Source organism: Doryrhamphus excisus, linkage group LG14 (genome assembly GCF_037039965.1).
Source record: "Doryrhamphus excisus strain RoL-2023G ecotype Guam linkage group LG14, RoL_Dexc_Guam_v1.1, whole genome shotgun sequence".
Taxonomy (NCBI): domain Eukaryota; kingdom Metazoa; phylum Chordata; class Actinopteri; order Syngnathiformes; family Syngnathidae; genus Doryrhamphus; species Doryrhamphus excisus.
The window spans coordinates 13,080,204-13,108,128 of NC_136370.1; the positions used below are offsets into that span (position 1 = coordinate 13,080,204).

Below are 27,925 nucleotides of genomic sequence, written 5' to 3' on the forward strand. Positions count from 1 at the left end.
AGATATTTACTTCAAAATTAGTGTAATTATACTATAGAGAGAAACTGTCACACCGTAATGTTTTAGTCCAAGGTGATGATACTGTCAGGATTTCATATCAGCCCATGGCCACAACACACACACACACACACACACACACACACACGCACATACAAACTCTGGTAGAGCAGGACCAGCGCACTAACAGCGTTCTCCTGTAGCACGTCACAGGCAGCAGGCTATGAATTCAGGTGCACAGCAGCATGTGAAAAACACTTCTTGGAGAACCACCCAGGGTACAGATAACCCCACTCCTCACACACTTATACACACACACACACACACACACGCAGTCCAGGATGGTACACAATAGGCGTTGAACCTGAAGTTGAGGTACAGTATGCAAACTTTACGTTTATGCTGCAGAGGCCTCATTTGTGCTTGTATGTGTTTTGTTCTTGTTGGATCATGGAGGTTACAAGTTGGGGGTCAACATAGTGGTGAAGTGGACAGGCACGTGTTTGATGTTAAAGTGGGGAAACAATCTTTTCAAAGCCGGGCTGCAGGGGACTGCGTGGGCTACTGTATGCATATTTAATGCGCGAGTGGGCAGCAATGTTTCAGAGATCATCAGGGAAGAGAATGAGAGAGCATCACTCTTTCTTCTACAATCTTTACACAAAATCTGTAATTACTTCCAAATGCAATGGCACCGGTTTGATGCTTTTAAAAGCGTCAAAGTGATGTAAGGTGTATTTTTTTGTGTGGTTCTCTTGCTGTATAATACAGCTTGTGTGGTGTAGAGGCAGGCTCTCATATACAACACCAGCACGTTTCAGTCGATCTGCGGCAGCCTCCAGCATCATCAGCATCATCATCAGGTGGAGATCGAGGGGGCTTTTTGGAACTCAGCTGGTGCACGGAGAAGACACACACACACACAAGCCCATTCGTATTAGTGGAAGCTGTTCAGTAAGGAAGCAGCTACCGGTGTTCCAGTCCAGACGTGCTTCTCACTCGGACTCGGACTCGGACTCGGACTCGGACATGACAGCCGTGTGGTTAACGCAGCATCCCCGGTTGGAGGAGTAAATGGGACCTCACGTCGTCCGAGTGTTAGAAAGATGGAGCGATTTATTCTGCTCGTTGTCAGCTGTTTTGGCGTCTCACAAGTCTCCGCGGGTAAGTTGATGTTCGAATATGTATTCGGGAAGCGGGTATTTTTTTTTTAAGTGTAGTTGCGTCCGTGTCAGAATGCTGTTTGACTATGTGACTAAAAAGAGCCATATATGTAGAAGCTGCAAGCATGTGCATGGCTGAAACATTATTTTGCACCGACGAGAGCATTGCTGTGCACACTGGACACGATGGGCATTGTCTCTGGAACCTGTGGATAGCGTCTGCGTGAACAACACGCGTGTTTTTAACCCCCCCAAAATAATCAGAATTATGATTCTTTACAGGATTGTACATGCGTTGGGTTCACTGACTTGAATGAGGTTACATTTGAACTGTTGCTGTCTGTCATAGAATGGGGCTGTCTGGGTGCCAGAGTTCCATATAAATGCACATTATGAATTTTGCCAGTGAGTGCAAAAGACCTATTCATACATAAATTACCCATGATGTTGTTTAAATTTCATGGCAACATCACTGATGCTTGCTGTAGTGTTAGGAGCGTTAAGAGTGCTGAACATTCTCCCTGCTAAAAATCCACTGTTTCATATGGTCATCAATGCAATCATGCAATTTCATGCTGTGGTCATATTTTCATAATTAATGTTGAAGAAGGAATCAATTTCTCTCATTATACTAATCAACGAACCAATTATAAATAAAGTATATATTCTTTCGAAGAGTAGAAAAAAAGAACAATACCAAATTCCAATGCAACCAATATTTAATTTAAACCCCGATGCCGGATGTCAGCAATTATCAAAATGCTGCAATGCCCTTGTGTCCCAAAGACAAGGGGAAAAAAAAAGATAAACAGAGCTTAAGCAAAGCTTTAATTGGCTGCCTGTATGTTTACATTCAGCTTGAGTGTGCACACTGGATCAAGTAAGATTACACACCCAATTGCTAGGAAAATTGATTTGGTTGGAAAGTGTTTAAAAAAACGACGCATGACTTCATCCGCAGTTAAATGTTAGAACTGAAACATGAGTGTCAAGTGTGTTTTCCGGAGCTCCATGCACTCCATGTTCAAACCCCTGGAGCAATGGTTCTGTACATACAGTACGTTAGGGCTGCAACTAACTTATTTTCTTCATCGATTAATCTGTTTTAATATTTTCTTTACCTCTGAGTCATTTTAATCTAGGTTTGTTTCTTTTGGATTTTTCCCTGATTACGGAGTCGCCACAGCGGATCTTTTTGATCCTCATACTGATTTTTGGCTTGAGTCCTAGGTACACAATCATAAACATTGAGCATTATCAATTTTGATACACTGTGATTGGCTGGCGACCAGTCCAGAGTGTACCCTAGTCAGGATAAGCGGCATAGAAAATAGATGGATTTTTTTTTTAAAGAGGTTATGAGATTGTGGAAGTGGTTAAAATGTTGCTGCGTGATGCACAAAAAATGTTGCTACAAAAGTGTTTTTTGTTTTTGTTCGATTGTTATTTGATCGATAGAACTGATTTCATAGTCATGAATAGTTCTAAAAACGATAAATACAACCGCAAATCATGTCCTCGGAATTGAGTGGAACTACTACTTGATGTTGACGTGCTGTTTTGTTGCCGCATTTGTACACATCATGTTTCATTAGTTGCTTTAAAAGTACACACAGACTATGTACTTATGTTTGTTCAATCTTATATCAACGATTCGGCTTACATCTATGCTAATGTTTTATTTGTAAAAAAAATTCATTTGCTGCACTTTGTGGATTGAGTGTGTGTCCACCTAAAGCGCGCAGGTTTAGTAACAGAAAACAGCTCATGAATGTGCTTATTTATCATATACTGGGGATATATGGAAACCTGCAGAGGCTGCTAGTGTATTCGTAATCTTTTTAGAAACCAATTAAAGCTGCACTGTTTGCAGGTTCACAGTATCGAATGTGTCCAGACAGTAAATGTTGAAGACCCTACTGTGTGTTATCATTCATTGAGTGTGTTGAAATCTCGCCATTATCAGGAATAGATGTTAAAATGAAACATTTTGTAAAAAGAAAAGCACTAGAAAATCCGGGAGACATTGATGTCAAGTCTCAGAGTATCAGCCTGGCAAGAGTGAGTGAGTCTGAGGGAGAATATAAAATTTACATCATGCTGACGTCTTTACTGCATCTGTGTTTATAGTAACTCATAAACAGCTGGTTGAACCTGGGAAAGGAGAGGTAATGTTTCAATTTAAAATGTAAATTGACTCCTTAACACATTTGTCTAAATGAGGCCATAAATCCTCATGGGCAATTTTCCTTGGGTTTTTTATCAATTCCAGGTTTGCAGTGGAAAGAAAAAAACGGGAAAATCAATTAATCAATTAACAAATAGAGCACTGATGCATAAGTGCTTCTGGTTTCCCGCTTTGTCGGAGAGATGCTTTTAATTAGAATGCTGAGTCTTTCACTTCTCAATCGAAAGATCATTCTCACACATCCTAAAAACTGGAGACTCTGGCTGTATGTGTGACTGACCGTAATGAGGACAAGTAGTATAGAACATGGATGTATGGATGGGCGGATGCCGAGTCTTTCAAGAAGTCAAAAGATTGGAACCTTGGGGATCCAAAGTCATTCAGGTAATAAATTCACAGTGAGTCAAGTGCTGTTCCACCCACATTTATTGGTCTTAGCTGTGGAAGCCAAGTTTTCTAAGAGTTGTTGTCCATCCCCTTGCAGCAATGACCATCAATCAGAAGCAATGTCAATATTTAAGGCACGCCCAGAAATACTTGGCTTCGTAAAATTGGTGATTATTTTTTTTTTTGGATATACCCACATATAACATGCATTCATTTTCTACCGCTTATCCTCACGAGGGTCACTGGGGTGCTGGAGCCTATCCCAGCTGTCTTCGGGCAGGGTACACCCTGAACTGGTCGCCACATATAACATTCATTCATTCATTTTCTTCCGTTTTTCCTCACAAGGGTCGTGGGGGTGCTGGAGCCTATCCCAGCTGTCTTCGGGCAGGGTACACCCTGAACTGGTCGCCACATATAACATTCATTCATTCATTTTCTTCCGTTTTTCCTCACAAGGGTCGTGGGGGTGCTGGAGCCTATCCCAGCTGTCTTCGGGCAGGGTACACCCTGAACTGGTCGCCACATATAACATTCATTCATTCATTTTCTTCCGCTTTTCCTCACAAGGGTCGTGGGGGTGCTGGAGCCTATCCCAGCTGTCTTCGGGCAAGAGGCGGGGTACACCCTGGCCAGCCAATCACAGGGCACATATAGACAAACAACCATTCACACTCACATTCATACCTATGGACAATTTGGAGTCGCCAATTAACCTAGCATGTTTTTGGAATGTGGGAGCAAACCGGAATACCCGGAGAAAACTCACGCATGCACAGGGAGAACATGCAAACTCCACACAGAGATGGCCGAGGGTGGAATCGAACCCTGGTCTCCTAGCTGTGAGGTCTGCGCGCTAACCACTCACCCGCCGTGCCGCCGTGAAAATATATTATGATATATAATCAAGACAGGCTCTCAGTCTCGGTCCAGACCAGGACATATTACTGATTAATTTTGTCAAACACGCACTCCCCGTGCATGGGTGGGTTTTCTCCGGGTACAGAACAAACAAGCAGGGAGTGGCTCATGTTTCTGTGAGTACCAAACTGATTAACACTGACATGTGTCAACATGCTAGGAGAACTTAATTTGAATACACAAATGATGAGGTTATGGTATTGTAAAGACTTGTAAGGACTCGAAAATGTCAAGCCTATGACTTCGGACTTAGCTCAACCTGACTTATCTTGGCTTGGACTTACACGTCTTTACTTAAGACTTGCAAAAACACTGACTTTCTCCCACATCTGGCACACAGTGTTCACTGTCATGGTTAAATTGGATCGTTAAAGAGCTCCTTCAAAAGCAAAGAACACCTCAGTACAGTATAATAAATCTATGAGCATAATGGAGTGTTGTGTCATTTGCATTAGTTATGTTTTGTTGTTATGAAAAGACCTATGTCAGTGCATAATTGTGTCTATAGTCTAGTTTTTTCTCATTTAGTCTGAAATTCAAAAAGAAAGATCTAATATATATGAGCTTCACATACAAAGATGCAAACCTAAGCACTCCTATTAACCAGGCATTGAAGTTTTTAGCGTATGGAATTCAAACGAAGGCCAATGGCTCTGTTTTTCAATGAAGCCCGACTTAGATCATCTTACTTCACTGCGCATTTTAATTAGCACCTGACAAGCTGAATTAACGCAACTGACACGAGAGACCATTTTCCCGGGCGTCCTTTCAAATTCCAGCACAAGTCGTTTATATCAACACGGTTGCTCTTTTCGTCTGGCGCGCTGTCTCGATTCTCCTCAGTTCAAAAAGCCTCCTTGAGTTCTCCTTTGAGAGCTCACTGGAGGTTTTGTGAGGAACAGATGAATGAAGGGATGACCTTGTGTTTAGTGAAGACTGCTTTGTGCTCAAATGTGCAAGGAATCAAAGACTGGTGTCTCTGTACTGTACGTATATATATATAGGATTTGAAATGGGATATAGGTAGGTAACGGTTTTGCAGGACAGTGAGCCACACCCCCTATGGGGGGGGGTGGCAGTGGATCAATAATAAATAAATCTGTTATTATTATTGCAAATCTTCATTATTAGGGCTGTCAAGTGATTACAAATTTTAATCAAATTAATCTGTTTTCAAAGTAATTAATCACGATTAATCACCATTTGCCGCTATGTATGCCCATTTGTGCTGTATTTTATAATAATACTTTTTTTTTATTTGTATAGCGCTTTTCAAAATACTCAAAGACACTTTACAGACGAATGGAGTTGAATAAAAGCAAGTAAACAGAGTAAAATATACATTAAAATACAACATTCATTCGTTAATACACAGTTAAAACATGGGGTCGCAAAAAGATAACTGACAGGACATAAACATATACATTTGTATGTATTAACAGATCCAAATGAACTGAAAGTTTAAATGCTAAACAATAGCACACGTTTGAAAATGTATTTTCTATAATGCTAAATTGTTTAATAGTAGCGCAGCATTGCAATCACACTTCAACCGTATTATGTGCCATTCAAATTTCCCCCATCCATATCCACATGCTAGGCAGAATTCCGAGTGACCTGCTCACAGGTTCTCCAACCCACAAAGGAAATAAAACCATATTGAGGAAAACCAGGAACTTGAGAAGTGTTGCCATGGGACTGTGGCCAGGAGCTGATTGGGAGATATATAATTTAAATTGATTCCTCCAACTTAGATTAAATTAATTAATTAAATTAATGTGTAAAAAACAAAAACAAAAAAAAACAACAAATATAATGAGGATTAGTACATCATGATGGAGAAGTGATGTCTGCATGATGTCTGCTTCACACGCTAAATACCTGAAATACATTGGTCTCTCCATTTTAGAAGCAGGTAACATTTTAATGTGTGTATAAATGACATCTGCTTTACATCTGCTTTGCTCCCCAAAAGTATAAAACAAATCACTGACTGCTACAATACTTTTATATGACATTAAACTACAAAAGCACGGCTTGCAAACGCAAATGTAAAAGTATGAAGTGGTTTCAATACATTGTGAAGGATTATATTGACTGTTTGAAAACATGTTTCTTGGCTGCATGGCGCTCGAGTGGTTAGCGTTAAAGCCACACAGCGAGGAGACTAGAGTTTGATTTCACCCTCGGGCATCTCTGTGTGGAATTTGCATGTTCTCCCCGTGCGTGCATGTTTTTTTTTTCCAAAAACATGCTAATTGTTCAGGGGTGTGAATGTGAGTGTGAATGGTTGTTTGTCTATATGGGCCCTGTGATTGGCTGGCGACCAGTCCAGGGTGTACCCATGACAGCTTGGATAAGCTCCAGCATGCCCGCGACCCTCGTGAGGATAAGCGGTAGAGAAAATGGATGGATATTTAGAACATCCAGTTGTTGACGTCCTGTGCTGTTGATGCTCAAAGTTCACAGTGTCTGTGAATGCAACCCCATGGTAGTGCGGTGGAGTATTGGAGTGTCCAAAGCGGACACAGAGATGTGTTTGCAAGTTGGAAATACATACTGTATATGTTGTTGGAATTTATAGGAATAAAGTTAAATCAGATTCTGTGTACATTAATTATGCTAAAAATATTAATGTAATTCAGTAGTTACCCCCTTTTATGTTTTTTTTTCACCTAACGCCAATTTGTGGTCTGCTTTTGAGTGTTAAAATATGCATTGTTTTCGGGCTCCACTGTATTTCAGAGGTTGATTAGGTGCCCCCCCCCCAGGTTAGTACCTGCAGCATCTTTGTTCTTCTCTGTGTTTTTCATGGTTTTGTGTGATCCATTGAAAAACCTTTGAACGGTATCTACTGGTGTAACTGTGATGATAGTGGTCACCTGTCTATCATCTCCACATGACAAATCTCTGTGCCCGAAGCTACAAGCCTGGTTTGTAGTAGGAGGCTTCAGACTTCAGTCAAGGGCCAGCAGTCATTCACGCAGCGTGTTCCGTTTTTAGGGGAATAACCGGAGAAGAGGAATTGACTGGGTGAGAGTAAATGATTACGTGCAGAAGTGAGAGCTGAACAAAGCCGAGGAGGCAGCAGAGAAGGCTTGTGACAAAAGCGCGGAGACAAGCAAGAGCGAGAGAATTATTTATATTCCCCTCCCTCCACCTGCATGTGACAACATTGCACTCAGGCAGCTATACTGGAGGCGCTACTATAGCAGCTATTCCAAAGTCTCCCCTGCGAGGCTGCAGAAATCACTGGGGAAAAATAAAGTCGTTGGGAAATGAAAGACAGGAAAATGTATTATTAGTCGCTAATATCATATTCATAACATTATGCCTGGCTGTGAGCTCTTTAAGCTTCATCAGCCCCCATCCCGCAATAATGCCTTCTCCCCCTGATTTGTGAGTTGATTTCATTAACAGCGAGCTTGTCAAATCAAGTCTCTCAGTCCTCTTTTGTCTGCTTGTATTAGCTGGATTGCATCCCCCTGTGCATACAATGCTGCATCTTTTTTCCGCACCCTGCCTTTTGACATTTAATTAAAGTGGATGTGGATGTGGATACTGATGAAAAGACTCTCCACATCTCAGCACTGTTATGGTCAGCGGGAGTGAAAAATTCAATGAGTAACTAACTTATTCTCCACAAAGGAACACAATAACTCAAAGGTACTGAAATTGAATGGAAACTCATCAGTCAAAAGTGGACACAAAAATGGGACCCCTGTGGCTGCTTCGGGGTTGAACCATGAACTGAGGACCCCAATGAGGCGAGATTACCTGACATTGCCCCTTTACCATCGCTGAAGATACCAACTTTTGGTGGCCATAAACCCTTTGGAGCCATGGTTTGTGCTACTGAGCCGCCACTATTTTTTTTAATGTTTTGGTAATAGTAATGATGTCATGGAGGCCGCACTGTGGATGAGTGGTTAGCACAATCAGGAGATCGGGAAGACCTGGGTTTGATTCTACATTTGCATGTTCTCCAGGTACTCCGGTTTCCTCCCACATTCCAAAAACATGCCAGGTTAATTGGCGACTCCAAATTGTCCATAGGTATGAATGTGAGTGTGAATGGTTGTTTGTCTATATGTGCCCTGTGATTGGCTGGCGACCAGTCCAGGGTGTACCCCGCCTCTCGCGCAAAGACAGCTGGGATAGGCTCCAGCATCCCCTGCGACTCTAGTGGGGATAAGCGGAATAGAAAATGGATGGATGTCATGTCAAGTCGTTCTTACCTCCAGTTGTGCACAAACTACAAATGTAAAAAATAGTACATCGAAAAAGTTATCGAGTATTGGTCTTGAGAAGTGGTATTGGTTTGAAAAAAAAAATTGTGCATCCCTTTTTGAATGCGTGTCTATTGAGAGTATTGCCTTAAATTGATTGATAGTTATCCTCCCTATCCGTGTGGAAGTGGTAAATTTTTGGCTATTTAAGTTTAAAGGAAATAACTTGGAGGCTACCATTTAGGTTGCTAGCTCTCTAGTTTGCGAGTTAGCATGTGTCTCAAGACACTGCAGTTGCGCAATATGTTGTAAATAAAAAAAGTATAAATGTGACTATAGTCATGTTTTGTCATGTCTACAGGGCTCTAATAATGCTTTGTTCATTTTAATCTGAAAAAAATAATTGTCTACCCACCAACTATATGTGGTTTCTTAAGTTTTTATTATTTGCCGTTTTATTATTATTATTATATTTATTTATTACTGATTGATTGATTTTCTTTATTCTTGATTTGTTTTTTTTTTTCATCTTATTTTGTGCAGAAAAATAAAAATGAAGATATTTGAGAACAGTGGAATGTTTTATCAGAGCTTTTCTTGTAGAAAATCGGAACCAAAGCACTGAAAAAGTTTGTATATTTTTCTGTTTTTAAATAAATGCGTTTTTTTTTTTTAAACCTTGCCCAGACCCTAGCTCCAGTGGCCCCCAGGTAAATTGAGTTTGAGACCCCTGCTATAGACAAACTATGGGAGTGATTCATGTTGAGCGATTTCTCATCTTGCTCACTTTCTTCTGTGTTCATTTCAGTGAAGTGAACCCTCTTGTCATCCAGCCGGTGGAGCACAGAGAGACTAACAGTTGGCGTAGGCATCCATAATGATAAAACACAATACTTGTATTGGATGTACGACATGCATGCATTAAGGATAACTAAATTGTCGACCTGATGTTTTACCTTTCATAGCCTCTTGTTTTCCTGCTGTACAGTGTCTCTTGTGATCTACTGAGTGCGATACGAGTGTACAATGTGTTCACCAGGATGAGCTCATGTGCCAAGGTCTCCTCTGACACAGGTGAAGGCAAAGTCTAGGTCAGCATAAACCCTGATGGTTCTATCATGGCACATTAAGTATGAATGAGGGAGCGGGCCTTCCACCCTGAATGTGAGGTAAACCGCAAGAGCACAGTGCAACTCCAGCCCACACACCTCTGACACTTAATAACATGTTAGCGGGGGAAATAAGCAGCCCTATTATGTCATAAGACAACATTCACAATTATCATGTGTTAAATTATTGCTTCTAATTTCACCAAGGTCTTTATGACTTGCACATATTTCTCAGTGGTTCTTGCTGCTGTTTTGATATGTTTTGTTTCTGACACATGTCTACATGTCTCCTCCATTCCACGTGTTGTGTGGAAGTGGTAATTCCCAATTCCACATGTGCGGTCCCCTACACCTGTGGTTCATACCCCAAGAAAAAGAGGCACAGCACAGATCATCACAAGTATTATCAATCCAAAATACATGCAAATACATTTGCATATTGTACTGAACCCAAGCACATTGGTGCTTTAGCACGGAGATATCATAAGTGAAATATAAACACTAGAGACGTGTGCCTTCCTCGAATGTGCTGGGCAACATGTAGCTAGCTACGAGGCAGTTTTCCTCGCAGGCTCACTCATTAGCATCCTGGGGTTCAGCACCACCATGACTATGAATAATGTTTTTCCAAGGGTAGTGGAGCTATAATAATCAGCAATATCTTCTCATAGGGATGATAGACACTGGGGAACCACCCTGCTAGCTTTTACGAGTACTATCGTATGTGTATTAGAATGAAAACATTTTCAGTCCTGCGGAGCCTAAAGTGTTAGGTACATTGCACATTATAATCTTGTCTTGGAAGCAATGTATAAGCATCATATTGGAAATGATATTACATGAATTACTGTGTGGCACACTGTCCATGGTACACATGTATGAGGTTTATTCTTGTGGTGAATTTCAAGGCCTCTAACAATCAGTATGCAGATCAGGTAATCAGGGATTGCCTTAAGGAACACAGTTTATTGAAGATGCTTGCTGGGTTAATTAGACTTCAGGAACATGGCCACTAATCAAAATGGGATCTGGTTAGGTGTGGGAATCACAGAATGGGGATAAAATTGACACAAAGCACACTCATGAACCATGGAACCGGACTTTACGTTACACCTGGGTTTTATGCCAGGGCAGGTGACAACATGGATGTAGCCTCAACATAGCAAAAGATGGTCAATTTTCTGCAATCAATGGCGGTGGATGTAAACATCGACGCATGTATTCCACTGTATGAGCACTACTGCTTCAAAATAGCATGACATCTCAGATAAAGCACGCGATTTAAGGAAGCAGGAGGAAATTCAAAGACCCTGAGCACCAACTGCAAAATTCATTCATTCATTCATTTTCTACCGCTTTTTCCTCACGAGGGTCGCGGGGGGTGCTGGAGCCCATCCCAGCTGTCTTCGGGCGAGAGGCGGGGTACACCCTGGACTGGTCGCCAGCCAATCACAGGGCACATATAGACAAACAACCATTCACACTCACATTCATACCTATGGACAATTTGGAGTCACCAATTAACCTAGCATGTTTTTGGAATGTGGGAGGAAACCGGAGTACCCGGAGAAAATCCACACATGCACGGGGAGAACATGCAAACTCCACACAGAGATGGCCGAGGGTGGAATTGAACCCTGGTCTCCTAGCTGTGAGGTCTGCACGCTAACCACTAGCCCATGTCTGAAAAAATAAACCATTATCCTTGTGAAAGGTTGCCAATAGTAACAATAATAACATAAAACTGCAACTACTGTCTATAATAATCAATATGATATGTCTCGCTATTCATGTAAGTGACGCTGAAAACTGAAAAAACACTTTAAAACATCAAAGAAATATCAAATAAATAATACATTTAAAGCCCACAGGATGAAAGGGAAGTCGAAGTGATCTTGACACTTAAAAACAACAGATGGCTCCAACCTGGATACATTCGCCTAAGGGGAGGCTTGATCCGCCCAGGCATTGAACTGTTGAATGTGTTGTTGTGTGATTCCCCGACATTAGCAGCGAGACGCAAGCCATTCTGGGGTGTTGTTGGCTGAATATTCAATAGCCACGTTTACATGGACTCAAATATTCCAATTCCATTCGGGTTATTTGCTCAAACGGAAAGAATCTAACCTTTGTATACGCCTCATTCCGAAAGAAAAGTGCCAATCCGAATGAATACATAATCGGATTCACAGAGGTGGAATATTCCTTTCCCCAATCCGATTGAGGTATCTTGTACCCGCGCAAATGGAAAGTTGTCAGACTGCGTTCTTCTTCGTGGTGTTTTTCTTCTTCTGTTGTTTATTGGCGGTTGGCAAGCAGCTTTCGTGTGCATTACCGTCATCTCTGGAATAGAATCTAAACCCTTCTATACGCCATTCACAAGCCCAGTTTTATTAAAAAAAGAAAATACATATCTATATAAAACATATGTCAAGCTTAATTATAAAATATTAGCAAGATTGAACTTTATCTTTTCCTGTTCCCGGGTGCATTCTTTTAGCAAATGCTGAGATATGACGTAACACGCAACTCGAGACGTTCTTTGATTTAACAAAATGGAGGCGAGCAATGGAAAGTTTGTTTTTGATTCAAACTAAATTTCAAGACTGGACAAACGAAAAACTGGCAATACGGAGTTATTACAACAAGTGAAAGAAAAACTCGAGGAAGTCGGTATCACGTGATGTTGGTGTTTACGCTTTACTGCGCATGCCCCATTGACTATTCTGGTTGATTATAGCGGCGCATGTAGACATGCAATTGGAATATTCCTTTCCATGTGTACCATTGCTTTCGGAAAAGTCCAAGATTCCATTCGGAAAGAGAAAAACTCCTCATGTAAACGTGGCTAATGTCATGTGAAGCAACAGTTTTTCGTTTATACACTGTCGAAGCGAAAATAGCGACAACTAGGCTACATGTGATTGACATAGAGATGAGGATTCATTCATTCATTTTCTACCGCTTTTTCCTCACGAGGGTCGCGGGGGTGCTGGAGCCTATCCCAGCTGTCTTTGGGCGAGAGGCGGGGTACACCCTGGACTGGTCGCCAGCCAATCACAGGACACATATAGACAAACAACCATTCACACTCACATTCATACCTATGGACAATTTGGAGTCGCCAATTAACCTAGCATGTTTTTGGAATGTGGGAGGAAACCGGAGTACCCGGAGAAAACCCACGCATGCACGGGGAGAACATGCAAACTCCACACAGAGATGGCAGAGGGTGGAATTGAACCCTGGTCTCCTAGCTGTGAGGTCTGCGCGCTAACCACTCGACCGCCGTGCCGCCTGAGATGAGGATAATGTTCATTTTTTTAATCATAAACCATCAATGTTTGAACGTTAGAACTTCCTCTCCTGCCTTACAATTTTCCACCATGCCTTCATACCGCAGTCGTTCACTAATGAGTAGGCATATTGAAGTGCTGTCACCCTTGACTTCACTCAGCGTGGAATAGACAACAGGCTGCCATCATGAACAAACACACACTCACCAGGACGCCCAACATGGCTCAAAGTCACACCCATATCTCATGGTGAGGCGGACTGCGCCGAGAGACAGTTTATAAAGACACGCGTGTCTGATGTTTCATTAGGGCTGACGTTTTCCTGTCACGTAAATATTTAAAGCCTGTGCTCGCTGGAAGTGTTCATTGTCTCTCAGGGTAAGGTAGCAAAGACAGGAACACAATGTACAGAAGCTGAGATGCCATTGAAATGTAGGAGGTTTTAAGTAGTAGAGTAGACTCCTTAGTGATGAGTCTAGTGTCTGTTTTTATTTTATGCTTGATTCAGGCCAAGAATAAGTACTATCATATGATTATAAAAATAAGATTTTTGTCAGTCTTGTCTGTGGGTGTTCATTGTGTAGTTTGAACCTACTAAAAGCTCCAAAAGTCATCCTTAACTTGCTATAAGCTGCCATCCCCTGCCTGTTGTAGTGGAGAGACTGCAGGGGCGGATAGTTTATCCACCTTAGTGCAGCATGGCGGTGTTGTCTGCAGAACTCATTGATCCAATGCTGACTGAGATTTGAGCAATCCAAGGCGCACAACCACGGCTATGAAATATCTGCACGGTGTCTGTAGTGATAAATATACTATAGCAGAATCAGCGGTGCTGAAGTAACACATACATTTCAGACCATTTTTCTTGAACTTATCTAAAGTACATAGCCCTGGAACAATGTACGAGTTTCCAGTAGCAATCCGTCTGTGCAAGAGAGTACAGAGACTGTTTTGATATGTTCACACTTTTTCTTAGTGTGGGACACATCAGTTTTTATATCCCACTAAACATGAGAGCTGCATATCAAACAGTGAAAAGTGAACTGAACACAAAATGCAGTTTTTAAATAAATATTGTCATTGCACAATAACACAACAGTGAAATTGCCAACAAAATGTCGTTGCCTGGCTCCCGTATAATAATACATAATAATAATAACAATGTGGAGAATAAATAGATGACATCAAATATGAACAATGTACAGCGTAAAACCATCTCGCCCAATAAGAGAGTTGCATCCGACGATTCTGCAAGGATCTCGGTTATTGATGGTGAATGAAACTTTGAATGAAAATGAAAATCTAGAGCACGGGTCTCAAGCTCAATTCACTTGGGGGCCACTGGAGCTAGGGTCTGGGCAAGGCTGGGCCGCATCAGGTTTTCCAAAAAAAAAAAAACGCATTTATTAAAAACAGAAAAATATACAAACTTTTTCAGTGCTTTGGTTCCGATTTTCTACAATAAAAGCTCTGATAAAACATTCCACTGTTCTCAAATATCTTATTTTTTATTTTTCTGCACAAAATAAGATGAAAAATAAATAGACAAATCAAGAATAAAGAAAATCAATCAATCAGTAATAAATAAATCTAATAATAATAATAAAACGGCAAATAATAAAAACTTAAGAAACCACATATAGTTGGTGGGTAGACAAATTATTTTTTTCAGATTAAAATGAACAAAGCATTATTAGAGCCCTGTAGATATGACAAAACACGACTATAGTCACATTTATACTTTTTTTATTTACAACATATTGCGCAACTGCAGGGTCTTGAGAAACATGCTAACTCGCAAACTAGAGAGCTAGCGACCGAAACGGTAGCCTTCAAGTTATTTCCTTTAAACTTAAATAGCCAAAAACTTACCACTTCCACACGGATAGGGAGGATAACTATTAACAGTTATTTAACCTTTAACATGAACATTAATCAAACGTAATAATTTTTTCTGGGTACATGATACCATACAGCATCCATATCAAACTTGCGCGGGCCGCACTAACATTAAACCTTCATATCAAGGCGGGGGCCTCAAACTAGTGTCCTGCGGGCCACATTTGGCCCACGGGCCGCGTGTTTGAGACCCCTGATCTAGAGATTCATCTAAACTTGCATGGACTTGTGTGAAAATTTAATTGTGATTTCCCCCCTAAATCTAATCAGGGTTGCTCCTAGCAGCAACAACTGCAATCAAGTGTTTCCGATAACTCAATAGGATTCACGCCTCTTCTAAGTCTTCATTTTATTTTTCTTTAGCCATTCAGAGGTGGACTAGCAAGTTGGTTTCAGGTTGAGGTCACAAACAGATGGATTTTTTTTTTTGGTAGACAGCAGAATTCATGGTTGTATTTACCACCGTCTTACAGGTCCTGAATCAGGAAAACGGCCCTAGACCATCACACTACCACCACCATATTTTAATGTTAGTATGACATTCTTTTTCTGAAAGTAACGTTGTGTGGTTGATGTGCAAAGAAAATATTTTATATAATTGGATAAATATATAAGACTTGGGTTCGATTCTCCGCTTGGCATCTCTGTGTGGAGTTCTCCCCGTGTATGCATGGGTACTCCAAATCGTCCATAGGTATGAATGTGAGTGTGAATGGTTGTTTGTCTATATGTGCCCTGTGATTGACTGATGACCAGTCCAGGGTGTACCCCATCTCTCGCCCAAAGTCAGCTGGGATAGGCTCCAGCATACCCCTGCAACCCTAATGAGGATAAGCAGCATAGAAGACGGATGGATGGATCAATTTGGGGTCAAAACACAAACACATAACAAATCAATATAATCAGATCAATATCAATACCATCTATAAGTTCTATTTTTCTTGTGTTGTATAATGGTATAGTAGTTGAACAAATATATTTGTTGATATTTGTTATTGACACAGTGGTCTTTTACCTGAGAAACACTTTCTCCGGCCAATAAATCCATAATAAAATATTTAGGCAAGATATTGCAACAGAAATATTATAAAGGCTTCAAGCAACAATATTCTTTGGACGTTGGTCATGCCGTATGCATGCTTTGGTTTGTGGTGAGAAAAAAAGGGGTAAAAAAATGTGCTGGATGTAATTGTACAATTACAGAGCTGCCCTTTAATATCGCATAAGGTCCCTGTATGAATCGCAGTCCTAGAGGACTCAAAAGGTTAGCTCACTGTGTGTGTTTTTCAGATGTGAGCACAATATAGAGAGAATGAAAGAGCTGAATAATGAGTTTGATTTGTGACCTCTTAACTTTCATTCGGCACCTTTCGCCTCGGAGACGACGGAGGAAATTACAAACAAATAGTTTAGAGGGAGCAAAAGTAAAATGACTTTACACACAATAACGGCTTGTGATAAAGAGATGCAGCCGGCCTCCTTTCTGTCACCGTCTCTTATTCCAGCTATTTATCAGTGTCGACAGCAGGTACCGTGGAGTATCGCCGAAGCTTCTTTGTGTGTGAGTTCATGATCTACAGCAACTGTCCATTAATTACCAGGCTGTGTCATTTATTAACTTGAACCATATCCCATTGAGCTGGCTCATTATGTTTATATCCTCATCATGACAACAGTGTAACATCATTGAAAGTGGCCACTCCACTTCTTATTGTTCCTGTTGATCTCGCTCAGTCATAAAGCCCAAATATGTATGTATCACTCTTGGAGAAAATCATTCATTTAGTAAAGCTGTTTCTACATAACCATTATACGTTATTTAATAATAATAATAATACATTTTATTTGTATAGTGCATTTCAAAATACTCAAAGACACTTTACAGAAGAATGGAGTTGAATAAAAGCAAGTAAACAGAGTAAAAGAGACATTAAAATACAACATTCATTCGTTAATACACAGTTAAAACATGAGAAAAAGCGGGGCAGTATTAGTATTATGTGCTCCGACATGGTGTCAGCTACAACAGTGGTTCTTAATTGGTTTGACTGGGACACACCATCACCCCTCAATGACGAAAAAACTTGTTAAATATCTTATACATTGGAACCTTGGTTAGCATTATTAAGCCGTTATGGACGATCTGAGTCTCACCAAAACGGACGGTTACTGAATGATTTTTTACTATACAGACAGACAAAATATATATATATTTTTTTAATTCCCCTCAGGGAAATTGGCAAATATAAATTATGTAAATCCTACTAAAAAAAGCCAAAGATGTGAATACAAATATATAGTTTTACAATTATAGTTTTACATGCAGAAATAATTTGAAATATTAATATTGGTTAGGGGTGGCACGGCCGTCGAGTGGTTAGCGCGCAGACCTCACAGCTAGGAGACCAGGGTTCAATTCCACCCTCGACCATCTCTGTGTGGAGTTTTGCAAGCATGGGTTTTCTCCGGGTACTCCGGTTTCCTCCCACATTCCAAAAACATGCTAGGTTAAATTGTCCATAGGTATGAATGTGAGTGTGAATGGTTGTTTGTCTATATGTGCCTTGTGATTGGCTGGCGACCAGTCCAGGGTGTACCCCGTCTCTCTCGCCCGAAGACAGCTGGGATAGTCTCCAGCACCCCCCGCGACCCTCGTGAGGAAAAAGCGGTAGAAAATGAATGAATGAATATTGGTTAGTTGCCATGTTTGTGGTGATCACCGGTGAATGACGTTGCCACGCACATTGACTACCTTACATGGTGACGTCATTCCAGCCAACTGGAATGAACATCCTGTCATGAGAATGAGAAGAACAGCTCATGAAGGAATGAGCCTGCCTGCCTGTCCAGTGAATTATGCGGGAATCGTATGATAAGCACAACATTAAGTTCAGTTTTTTTGAGAGTCTTGCAAATATCATTGGACTATTAATACTTTAAAGCGTATTAGATGGCTCTCTACCGTAGATCTAAACATAAAATTTTCACATCATTTGATTTTATTGTCTTTTCTTCAACCGAAACATCACCACTTTCGGTCAACACACAAGACCTCTGACAGCTCAGAATGTTATTAGAATTCAATTGCACCCTGAGGCATGCCATGCATCCTCATGAAAACCCCGATTACTCTCTGGGAGCCGTAACCGATTCAGTTCACATACCAATGTGATCCATGGGGAATATTGCCACATTTTTTCTGTCACAGATGTCAAGGCATGATAGAAGACTGTACATGCATATCAGAAAGATGAATATGTATACATTTGGTTTCTTATGGTTTTTGCATTCATAATAAAAATGGACTGCAGAGGTTATTGCAAATGAAACAGCTATATTCACCAGCCATCAGCCAGTCAGTAATTAACACGTACTGTGTACTTTTCAAAAGTAGGATGCTGTTGAGTTACAGTGTTGGGTAGGTCTACTGCCACAATGGCATCATGAAAGTTTTGTCCGGGTACTCCGATTTCCTCCCACATTCCAAAAACATGTTAGGTTAGTTGGTGTCTCAAAACTGTCCATAGGTATGAATGTGATCGTGAATGGTTGCTTATCTATATGTGCCCTGTGATTGGCTGGCGACCAGTCCAGGGTGTACCCCACTTCTTGCCCAAAAATAGCTAGGATAGGCTCCAGCATATCCACGATCCTAGTGACAAAGCGGTATAGAAATTGGATAGGTATACCAGGGATGCTGTGTTCCGTTCAGTCACAATCCACCCTTATGGATAAATTCATTTAGGTTAGTCCTTTATCACACTTGAATTTTGAATTTCTTGGGAGGTTCTCACACTTACCGTATTTTCTGGACGATAAGTCGCTCCGGAGTATAAGTCGCACAAGGCCAAAAATGCATAATTAGGTAGAAAAAAACATACATAAGTCGCCCCCTGGGTAATTTACTTTACAAACCACTTGACCAAAACAGACATTCCATCCCTTTGGAAGGCAAGTTCTAACAATAAAAGAATGGCGAACAGGCTGAATAGGTGTAAGATATGCTAACACAATGGTTATTCAGTTACACAAAAAATAAACATGAACAGAAAAGGTGTCCAGTGTTTATCTAACATAAACAGCTTTTCATTTATAAGTCGCAGGAACAGCTAACCTATGAAAAAAAGTGTGACTTATAGTCCGTAAAATACGGTATTCTCACACCAGATGTTTGTTTCCTCGCCTTCATAGTTTTGGGGAAATTGGACGGATATCCAATATCAGTATCGGATTTGGACACCCCTGTTTATTGTGTCCTTCAACATTAAAAGTAACAATTTGGTTTCTCTGTTTCCAGATAGCTTGTCCCCTCCTGTCAATGTTACCATCAAAGCGGTGAAAGCCAACTCTGCTGTGGTGACATGGGACATCCCAGACGGAGATCCTGTCATTGGCTTTGCCATTACACAGCAGGTGATCAACACATCAACATCAACAAGAGAAAAACTAATGAATTTGTTCTGCCATGTTTGGGACACCAAACAACCACCAATCAACCTCTTGTTTATCCACAGAAAAAAGACGTGCGTATGCTACGATTCATCCAGGAAGTCAACACCACCACACGCTCCTGTGCATTATGGGACTTAGAGGAAGAGACAGACTACATCGTCCATGTCCAGTCCATCAGCATGTTTGGAACGAGCCCACAAAGCGAGCCATTACGCTTCCGAACGCCAAAGGAGGCCGAGACTCAGGGTTCTAAGAATAAAGGTAAACACACATAAAATACGCTAACGTGACGTTTTTGTATTTGTTCTCAAGCCAGAATGCGCAGAAAGAACTTGGCCTTTTGACAATCTCTTGACTGATTTTGTCTAAGGACCAATAAAAATCAATATGCACACAAAGCGTGAAATGAAATTTCACAACAGAGTGCTCCTACACGGCCACAGGGGTGTATACTTCATTCTGTATTGACATGCTGCTGCGGGCCTCACCTTGCGTGCACTCAGCACCACTGCACAGTAAACCAAAATGCAAGTGGGAGGGGGGCATTTATCAGTCTTCGAGCAGGGGAAGTCACAGCTGCAAGAGGTGGTAAATCGATGGGCTTTTGGCTGAAGCCTTATCTATAGTATTCCGACTCATTCCCCATGTGAGACACTGTGCTGAATTCAGACACTTCCCTGAAAGTGCAGCCAGAGAGTCTGAACTTTGTTTATAGAGGCAAGTGGGAGATGTGCAGAATATAAATAGCATCACCACAGAAGATTGAAGATATGCTCTTTCTACAACAGAAGCCCTAATTACCTCTGGATGTGTTGTCTGAGGCTCGTTTCTGCAGGAAATAAATTTACAAAAATCAATAGTGGCACAGGCTGAACTGGACGAACAAGTGTTTTTTTTCTCCCTTTTATGAAGTTTTGTTTACTGTACTGCTATATTCTCATCTTCTTGACATTTTTGCTGAATAAACAGTGACAAAAACTGAACAAAAAAATATACAGTGACTCGAAAACAATATGATCTCAGGGAAGAACTACATTTGAAACACTTATATGCTAGGACTACGTTAAAAAAGCCATAGCATTTCAGTATGTGGAATCAAACTATGGAATGGATTGAGTAAGGCCATCAAACAATGCACAATGATGAGCCAATTCAAGAAACAATACAAGCAGTTGATGTTATATATCATTATATTGACACTTACTATGGTACCCATTATGTCATTGTATGGTCATGTCACCTCATACTTCGGTATGTGTCAAAAAAATAAATAAATAAAAATAAGTAAATAAACAAAAACTTAAACTACATTAAGAAAGCAGGAAGTGAACAAATGTAACATTTACTGATTGTAAAAGTACCAGATGGAGGGGTAGAATTTAATAAGCTTTGCTTCTTCCTACTCCTTTTAGACATGTGGAACTGTGAACTGATTATGGGATGCACTCAATTGTCATCTGATGCATGTTCAAATGAAATAAAACCATTACCATTTATAAAGCAGCTGAAGCCTCTAGGACGGTTGCTAAGCTAACTTCAGTGATGGTTAAGGCAAAATGAATACATTTTTAGTTCCCATGGTGACGGATTAGAAAACACCACACAACATCAGTTTTTCAGGGAATGAGGGAGGCCCCAACATCTATTGCTTTGCTTTGGAACGTAGAGAGCTGATAGTTATTTCTTTTGTTTTGGTAATTAAAAATGTTAAGTAGTGAGACGTGAGGTGTATCTTTTACATGAATCGCCTTTGCATTATGATGCATCCATGCACCCATTTTCTATGCCGCTTATCCTCACTAGGGTCACGGGTATGCTGGAGCCTATCCCAGCTGTCTTCGGGCGAGAGGCGGGGTACACCCTGGACTGGTTGCCAGCCAATCACAGGGCACATATAGACAAACAACCATTCACACTCACATTCATACCTATGGACAATTTGGAGTCGCCAATTAACCTAGCATGTTTTTGGAATGTGGGAGGAAACCGGAGTAAAAAAAAAAAACTCCACATTGAGAATTGAACCTGACTATGCGGCTTACATGCTAACCACTCGTCCACCGTGCGCCTCGCATAGACGTACTAATCTATCCCTATACTTCCCCACGTATACTTGCACACGTTTCACAAAGTGTCTCTGGAGAGAGCATGTCTGCAACTCATCATCCTTCATTCGTCCTGCACGTCACATTTCAGCACCGCTCTGTCTCATTACGATTTCTTTCTGAAGGATGTCTAAAGTGCTTATAGTGTTTAAGCAGATGTTCGGTAAGTGGCCGCTCAGAAGAGCATTGCTTAATAGTCATTTTAGTGTGTTTCATAGACAGTGGAAAAAAACAATACGGGTAAAAAAGTAAAATCTAAATCTTTTCTTGTAGACGTTTGAATGATCTTTAAAATTAGGTTTTTATGTAATCTTGCATTAGTTATCTCACTGCTGCTGGTGTGCACTCCCAGACCATGGTAGTGATACTTCGGACCAGTTTGGCCCAGTAAAGTCAAGCGCCTCAAGATCCTCGGCCCCCCCTCTGGGTAGTAGTGCTTTGATTTGTTAATACTGGGCAACAGAGACCGATCAATCAGCAGAATCGCTTGTTTCTAAAAGCTACTGGAGCATGGGGTGCCTACCACATACACCGGGGCCTCAAAATGTCACCCGGTGCATCGAATAAAACGATGTGATTGCTGCATGTGATTCCCTACACACTGGTGAACATTACATCAAGTCTGTGACTTCCACGACATTCCACAACCCTGATGAAAATATGAGCTGGAAACCTCATATTACAAATATACAACATAAGATGGCCAGAAATATTTCAGTATTGAACAAAGCAAAACTTGTTCTCAATCAGAAATCACTCCACACTCTTTATTGCTCTCTGGTTCTACCATATCTTACTTATTGTGTGGAAATATGGGGTAATAACTATAAAAGCAATCTTCACTCGCTAAATGTACTGTAAAGGTCAGTAAGGATAATTCATAATGCCGCCTACAGAGAACATACTAACTCCTTATTTCTAAAATCACAAATACTTAAACTTGCTGATATAGTTAATTTCCAAACAAAAAAAATAATGCATAAGGCTAAAAATAACCAATTACCTAAAAATGTCATCCAATACTTCTCTACAAGAGAGGAGAAATATGATCTCAGGGAAGAACTAAACACTTATATGCTAGGACTACGTTAAAAAGCCATAGCATTTCAGTATGTGGAATCAAACTATGGAATGGATTGAGTAAGGACCTCAAACAATGCACAACGATGAGCCAATTCAAGAAACAATACAAGCAGTTGATGTTTGCTAAATACAAGGACGAAGAGTCTTGAACCAGTCATGATGTGCTATATATATCACTATATTGACAGTTACTATGGTAACCATTATGTCATTGTATGGTCATATCATGCGTTATTTAAAAAAAAAACTTTAACTGTATTATGGAAAGCAGGAAGTGAACAAATGTAACAGTTACTGATTGTAAAAGTACCAGATGGAGGGGTAGGATTTAATAAGCTTTGCTTCTTCCTACTCCTTTTGGACATGTGGAACTGTGAACTGATTATGGGATGCACTCAATTGTCATCTGATGCATGTTCAAATGAAATAAAACCATTACCATTACCATTACCCTCCAGTTGGGGTTATCTTTATCTTATTGATTCATTGTTTCTCACTGCTTCATATTACAATACCATAGTCCAGATCCAGATTCGTATCACAGGAGACCAGTACTGATTAAACACTATATGCTGACCTATTTGCCTCCAACCTGAGTACGTATTAGTCGTCGGTCATCAAGCAGTAAAAACATTTTGCTGATATGTTCAATAAATGTGCACCTCGCCATCATCATCAGTTATTGTCCGTTATCACATAAACTGAAATACTACTGACTCGTAAAGGGAAATTAACCGGGGCCAAACCATTTCAGTAATAACTGAACAATTGCCTTTTGACTCTCACAGACGAAGTAACGATGGAGGAAGTAGGTCAGACCAATCAGCTGAGGGCGGGGGAGCTCATCATAATCGTCGTGGTGCTCATCATGTGGGCAGGTGAGGATTAGATGCAGTAAAATACGAGAAAGTTGAATGATGGAATGATTGGAGCACAAGGTGGTTGTGAAGCTATGTCCACAAGAACAACATATTTTAAGAAGGCATATATTCTGTGTGTTTTAAGTCTTCGTATACACGTACAAAAAGGCGTTTGTAAGACCAGGGGAGACCGAGCCTTTTCTGTGGTTGGCCCCAAACTATGGAACTCTCTCCCCTCCCAAGTAAAAAAGACCCCCAACATCGAAAGCTTTAAGTCTTGTCTTAAAACCCACTTTTACCCACTCTGGCTTTTAACTCGGAGTGAGTTGTATGGTCCTGTGTCTTTTAGTTCTTTGTTTTTATTGTACTTTTATTTTTTATACTTTTATTGCTTTGTTTCTTGTTTTTAATATTTTAATATCTATTTTACTATTTTATTTCTTAAATGATCTTTTAGTTTTGGATTATTACTTTTATTTTACTAGTCTGTGCAGCACTTTGGAAACTCTGTTTATAAAATGTGGTATATAAATAAAGTGGATTAAATTGGATTGGATTGGTTTGTCTTTAAAAATGCCAGCCACGGTGAAGTTTTCCAAGACCTTGGGTTTCAGGTTTCAAAACAGGTGGACAGGAAGTGACGTTGGGGGTTCAGCTTGGCGTGGGTTACGGCCACAACAGTAGCCCGTGTTTTTATTAGGGATTATTTCTACCATAATACTGTGTGTCTCATCGAATTTTACAGTAACACAAGTGAAAAGTGTAAAATGCTACATATTATCAAAGTCATTGAATGCATCATCCGAATGCCTTATATTTGTGTTTTAGTTCCGGTATTTTAGTGTTCTTGTGGACATGGCATAAATTGAACCAGAGAAATCGAAATTTTTTCCACGATTCCTTCTTAATCTTGTGTCTTGATGCTCTTCTTTCCAGGCGTGATCGCTCTCTTCTGTCGTCAGTATGACATCATCAAAGACAACGAACCCAACAACAACAAGGACAAAGCCAAAAACTCCTCGGAGTGCAGCACTCCTGAACACCCGACAGGGGGGCTGTTGCGCAGTAAGGTATAATCCACCAACCCCCTCTTCCCCCGAGGTGCCTCCCCCCTCCCTCAACGGCGCCGGGCAGGTGAATGGTGCCGGTCGCTACAAGATCTCATTCATGTGCACTCATGCAGTGTTTCTCAATGTCAAGTATGGTTCCTCAAACCCTCAAAATAATTTGTCAACGTTTCTGTCAAGTATACAAAAATGTAAGATTAGGGTGGACTTTGAAGTCATAAGAAAGTTATTATATCGACACTTAAAAAATGTAAATAATACAATATTGACCTGGCTATAACAAATATAAGACAACTCGTCTCTCGTCTTTCCACGACTTTTAAAGACCCGCTTTTGGGGGGAAAATTCAAACTTTGAGGCGGCGAAGGACGACCGCTGTGCGATCAAAATTAAACTTATCACGTAAAAATTAACTATTCCTTAAGCTGGGTTTATCTTATCTTTTATTATAATCTAAATCTAAATCTGAATTTTTATTACTTTTTTGTGATTATACTATACTATTATAGCCCTTATTATAGCCCTTTTTTCCTGCCATTCTCCTGCTCTCTCTGTGGTATGTGTGGGCTTGCCTGCCTGCTAGCCAGGCTGGTAGATAGTAGTGGGTGGTGTTGGGTTGCCTGTCGCTGCTGAGTCACGTGATGGTAAATTAAACACTAGAGAAGGTGGTGGTGGTTGGGAGAGGGGGCATCTTGAATGAAACTGCTGCAGTTGATAATGGGATTGATCCGCTCACCACTACCAAAGACGGGGTTTTTTTTTTTTAACCCAAACGTGCCCAAAGTTGTGGCTTTACTCCAGCTAAAACTCAACTCTGAATCCCCATCGTCACTTCCTATCAAGACATCCAGAACACATTTATGAGTCTCATTTGTCTTAAATGACTTAATTTATCTACTATATAGGGTAATATGAGTGTTAAAGGTTGTTGTTCTATTTCTACAGGCCACACAGCTAGGAGACCCAAGTTCGATTCCACCTTTGTGCATCTCTGTGTGGAGTTTGCATGTTCTCCCCGTGCATGCGTGGGTTTTCTCCAGGCACTCCGGTTTCCTCCAACATTCCAAAAACATGCTAGGTTAATTGGCGACTCCAAATTGTCCATAGGTATGAATGTGAGTGTGAATGGTTGTTTGTCTATATGTGCCCTGTGATTGGCTGGGATAGGCTCCAGCACCCCTGCAACCCTTGTGAGGATAAGCGGTAGAAAATGAATGAATGAATGAGTGTTAAAGGGTGTTGTTGTATTTCTACAGTGCTCTAATAATATTAGAATATTGTAAACAGGTTTTTCTATGCGCTAACTATGAAAATATTTAATTTATGAATAACTTTGCGGAAATTAATTTACCTCGGTTGGGTCTGGAAGCAATTAGCCATGATAAACAAGGGATTGCTAGACAATATGAAGGACCATGGTAGTAGTAGCGAGAAAAATGCTTGACATTGACAAACACCTAAAGTGTCATTTGAACATCACCTTCAAGCTTAATTGAATCATGACTTCAAATTTGACTTCATTGTGCATGACTGACAATTTCTGTATGAAGGATCAAACACACTCAATTCAGCTCTTGTGATCAATGCAGAGGCCAATACTATAGTCATTTGTACAACATATGCAAAGACCTTTCATTGTTATCTCCAGCATAAATACAGTACAGAGGCATCCTCATGCTCATTATGTTATTCTTCAGAACGCTGCAGAAGCTTCAATCCTGACATCTTCTATTCTCCCACAGTTCCCCAAGAACAATAGGATGCCATCTGTCAACATCATCGAAGTGTGACTGTCTTCCCCATATGCTGAAGACGTTGTGTTCTGGCAAATAAGCAAGTCCTGTTAAGCAAATCTGCTTGCCAAGAATGTGCCGCTTACGTCTCCTTTGCTGTGGGCCTGCCAGTGGAGCAAAGTCTGCAGGCACACTGGGAATCAGGAATGACTTGGCCAGTGCCATTCTGATAGGAGATCCCAAAGTGGAGAGGATTGAACGGAACCACTGTACCACGAGGGCGGCAGAAATGAGTGCCAAATGGTCCTGGCGGTGTGACGGACTGCTGATAAACCAACCCCAGGGACCAAAGTCGATAAGGAGAGCCAGAGACCTTTTCATCCACTCTCCCTCGACTCTTGTCTGGCTCCAGTCTTTTAGTGGGCCGTGATTGGCTTGCACATTTGTGGGTGACACCCACTGTTTGTAAGTATTCCTCTGTGGTGTGATTTTAATCTCATCCTCTAGATGTTGTTTTGTCCGAACATGCTCTAAATCAAAGTTTCTTACGAGTGAAGGTGAACTGTAGTTTTGTTACAGAAGGTACGGCCAGTACATTTCTGTTGCTCTGGTACTTTTTACACCCCCACCGAGGCAGAGAATTCTGTCGTCCTGTGGGAAATATTTTCAGGCTGGTGAGCTTGTTTCCCCCCTCAGGGAATCCAGACTCCACCTGTTAAATTTAGAAGCGATTTCTAAAAATGAGCCATAGCAGCTCAGTTTGGTGTCCGATTGGCTGGCATTTGCTTTTTTAGCGTCACCACTTTGACTCTCTTTCATGGTTGTAATATATTCTATTCCTTACATTCCACATCCAGAATGAGCTGTCTTTTATTTCTCTCTGAGGGTGATGGATTTCTCAGCATTCTGGGTAAAACAAAAAGGACTTGACCCAGAGTGCCTCATCTTAAAAAAAAATAATATATATTTTAAAAAGGGGTTTTGGATGTGTCTACAGAGAAGTGGCCTTTGTAGCAACATTAGCGGAGATTCCTTAAGCAATAACAGCCCTGACACGAGGACTTCATGTGCAACGAGGTCACATTCTGTAGAGAAACAACACACAAACATCACCTCTCGGCATCCAATGTTCAGATTAACTTAGGAAATATGATGTGCCTCATTTTCAGACATTTGATTTCGTGTAAATTGTATGGGTTCAGCTTTGAGGTTTTCTTATCAACAGATGTCTTCAAGGCAGAAGGGCTTCTGACGAGTATTTTTTAATTCAAAGTCAGTATTTATCCATGTAGGTTAGATATAGTGCATCATTTTTAATTTGGATTATAAATTGAGTAGAAACTCAGTATCAGTATTATCTGTACATTATATGGACCCATACATGGCCAATATCCTCTGTAGTATGTATAGGAGCTATTTTTTATATTTGGGGGGGG

The 27,925-nt window shown here is 40.7% G+C and overlaps 1 protein-coding gene across 4 annotated transcripts; it reads left to right on the forward strand.

The window, feature by feature from the left end:
• Positions 1–274: 274 nt before the first annotated feature.
• Positions 275–27,925, forward strand: fndc5a (fibronectin type III domain containing 5a). Of its 4 annotated transcripts, none has more exons than XM_058090542.2 (6): positions 275–372; positions 19,487–19,602; positions 19,704–19,902; positions 23,618–23,707; positions 24,626–24,759; positions 26,499–27,925. In XM_058090542.2, exons 3-6 carry the CDS (start codon positions 19,719–19,721, stop codon positions 26,544–26,546), a joined length of 456 nt encoding a protein of 151 aa, XP_057946525.1. In that variant the 5' UTR covers positions 275–372; positions 19,487–19,602; positions 19,704–19,718; the 3' UTR covers positions 26,547–27,925. The 4 variants fall into 4 exon arrangements, 3 of the variants coding, with proteins under 3 accessions (XP_057946525.1, XP_057946523.1, XP_057946524.1); XR_009132379.2 differs by lacking the exon at positions 275–372 and adding an exon at positions 742–1,161 and having other exon boundaries at positions 24,626–24,823; XM_058090540.2 differs by lacking the exon at positions 275–372 and adding an exon at positions 742–1,161.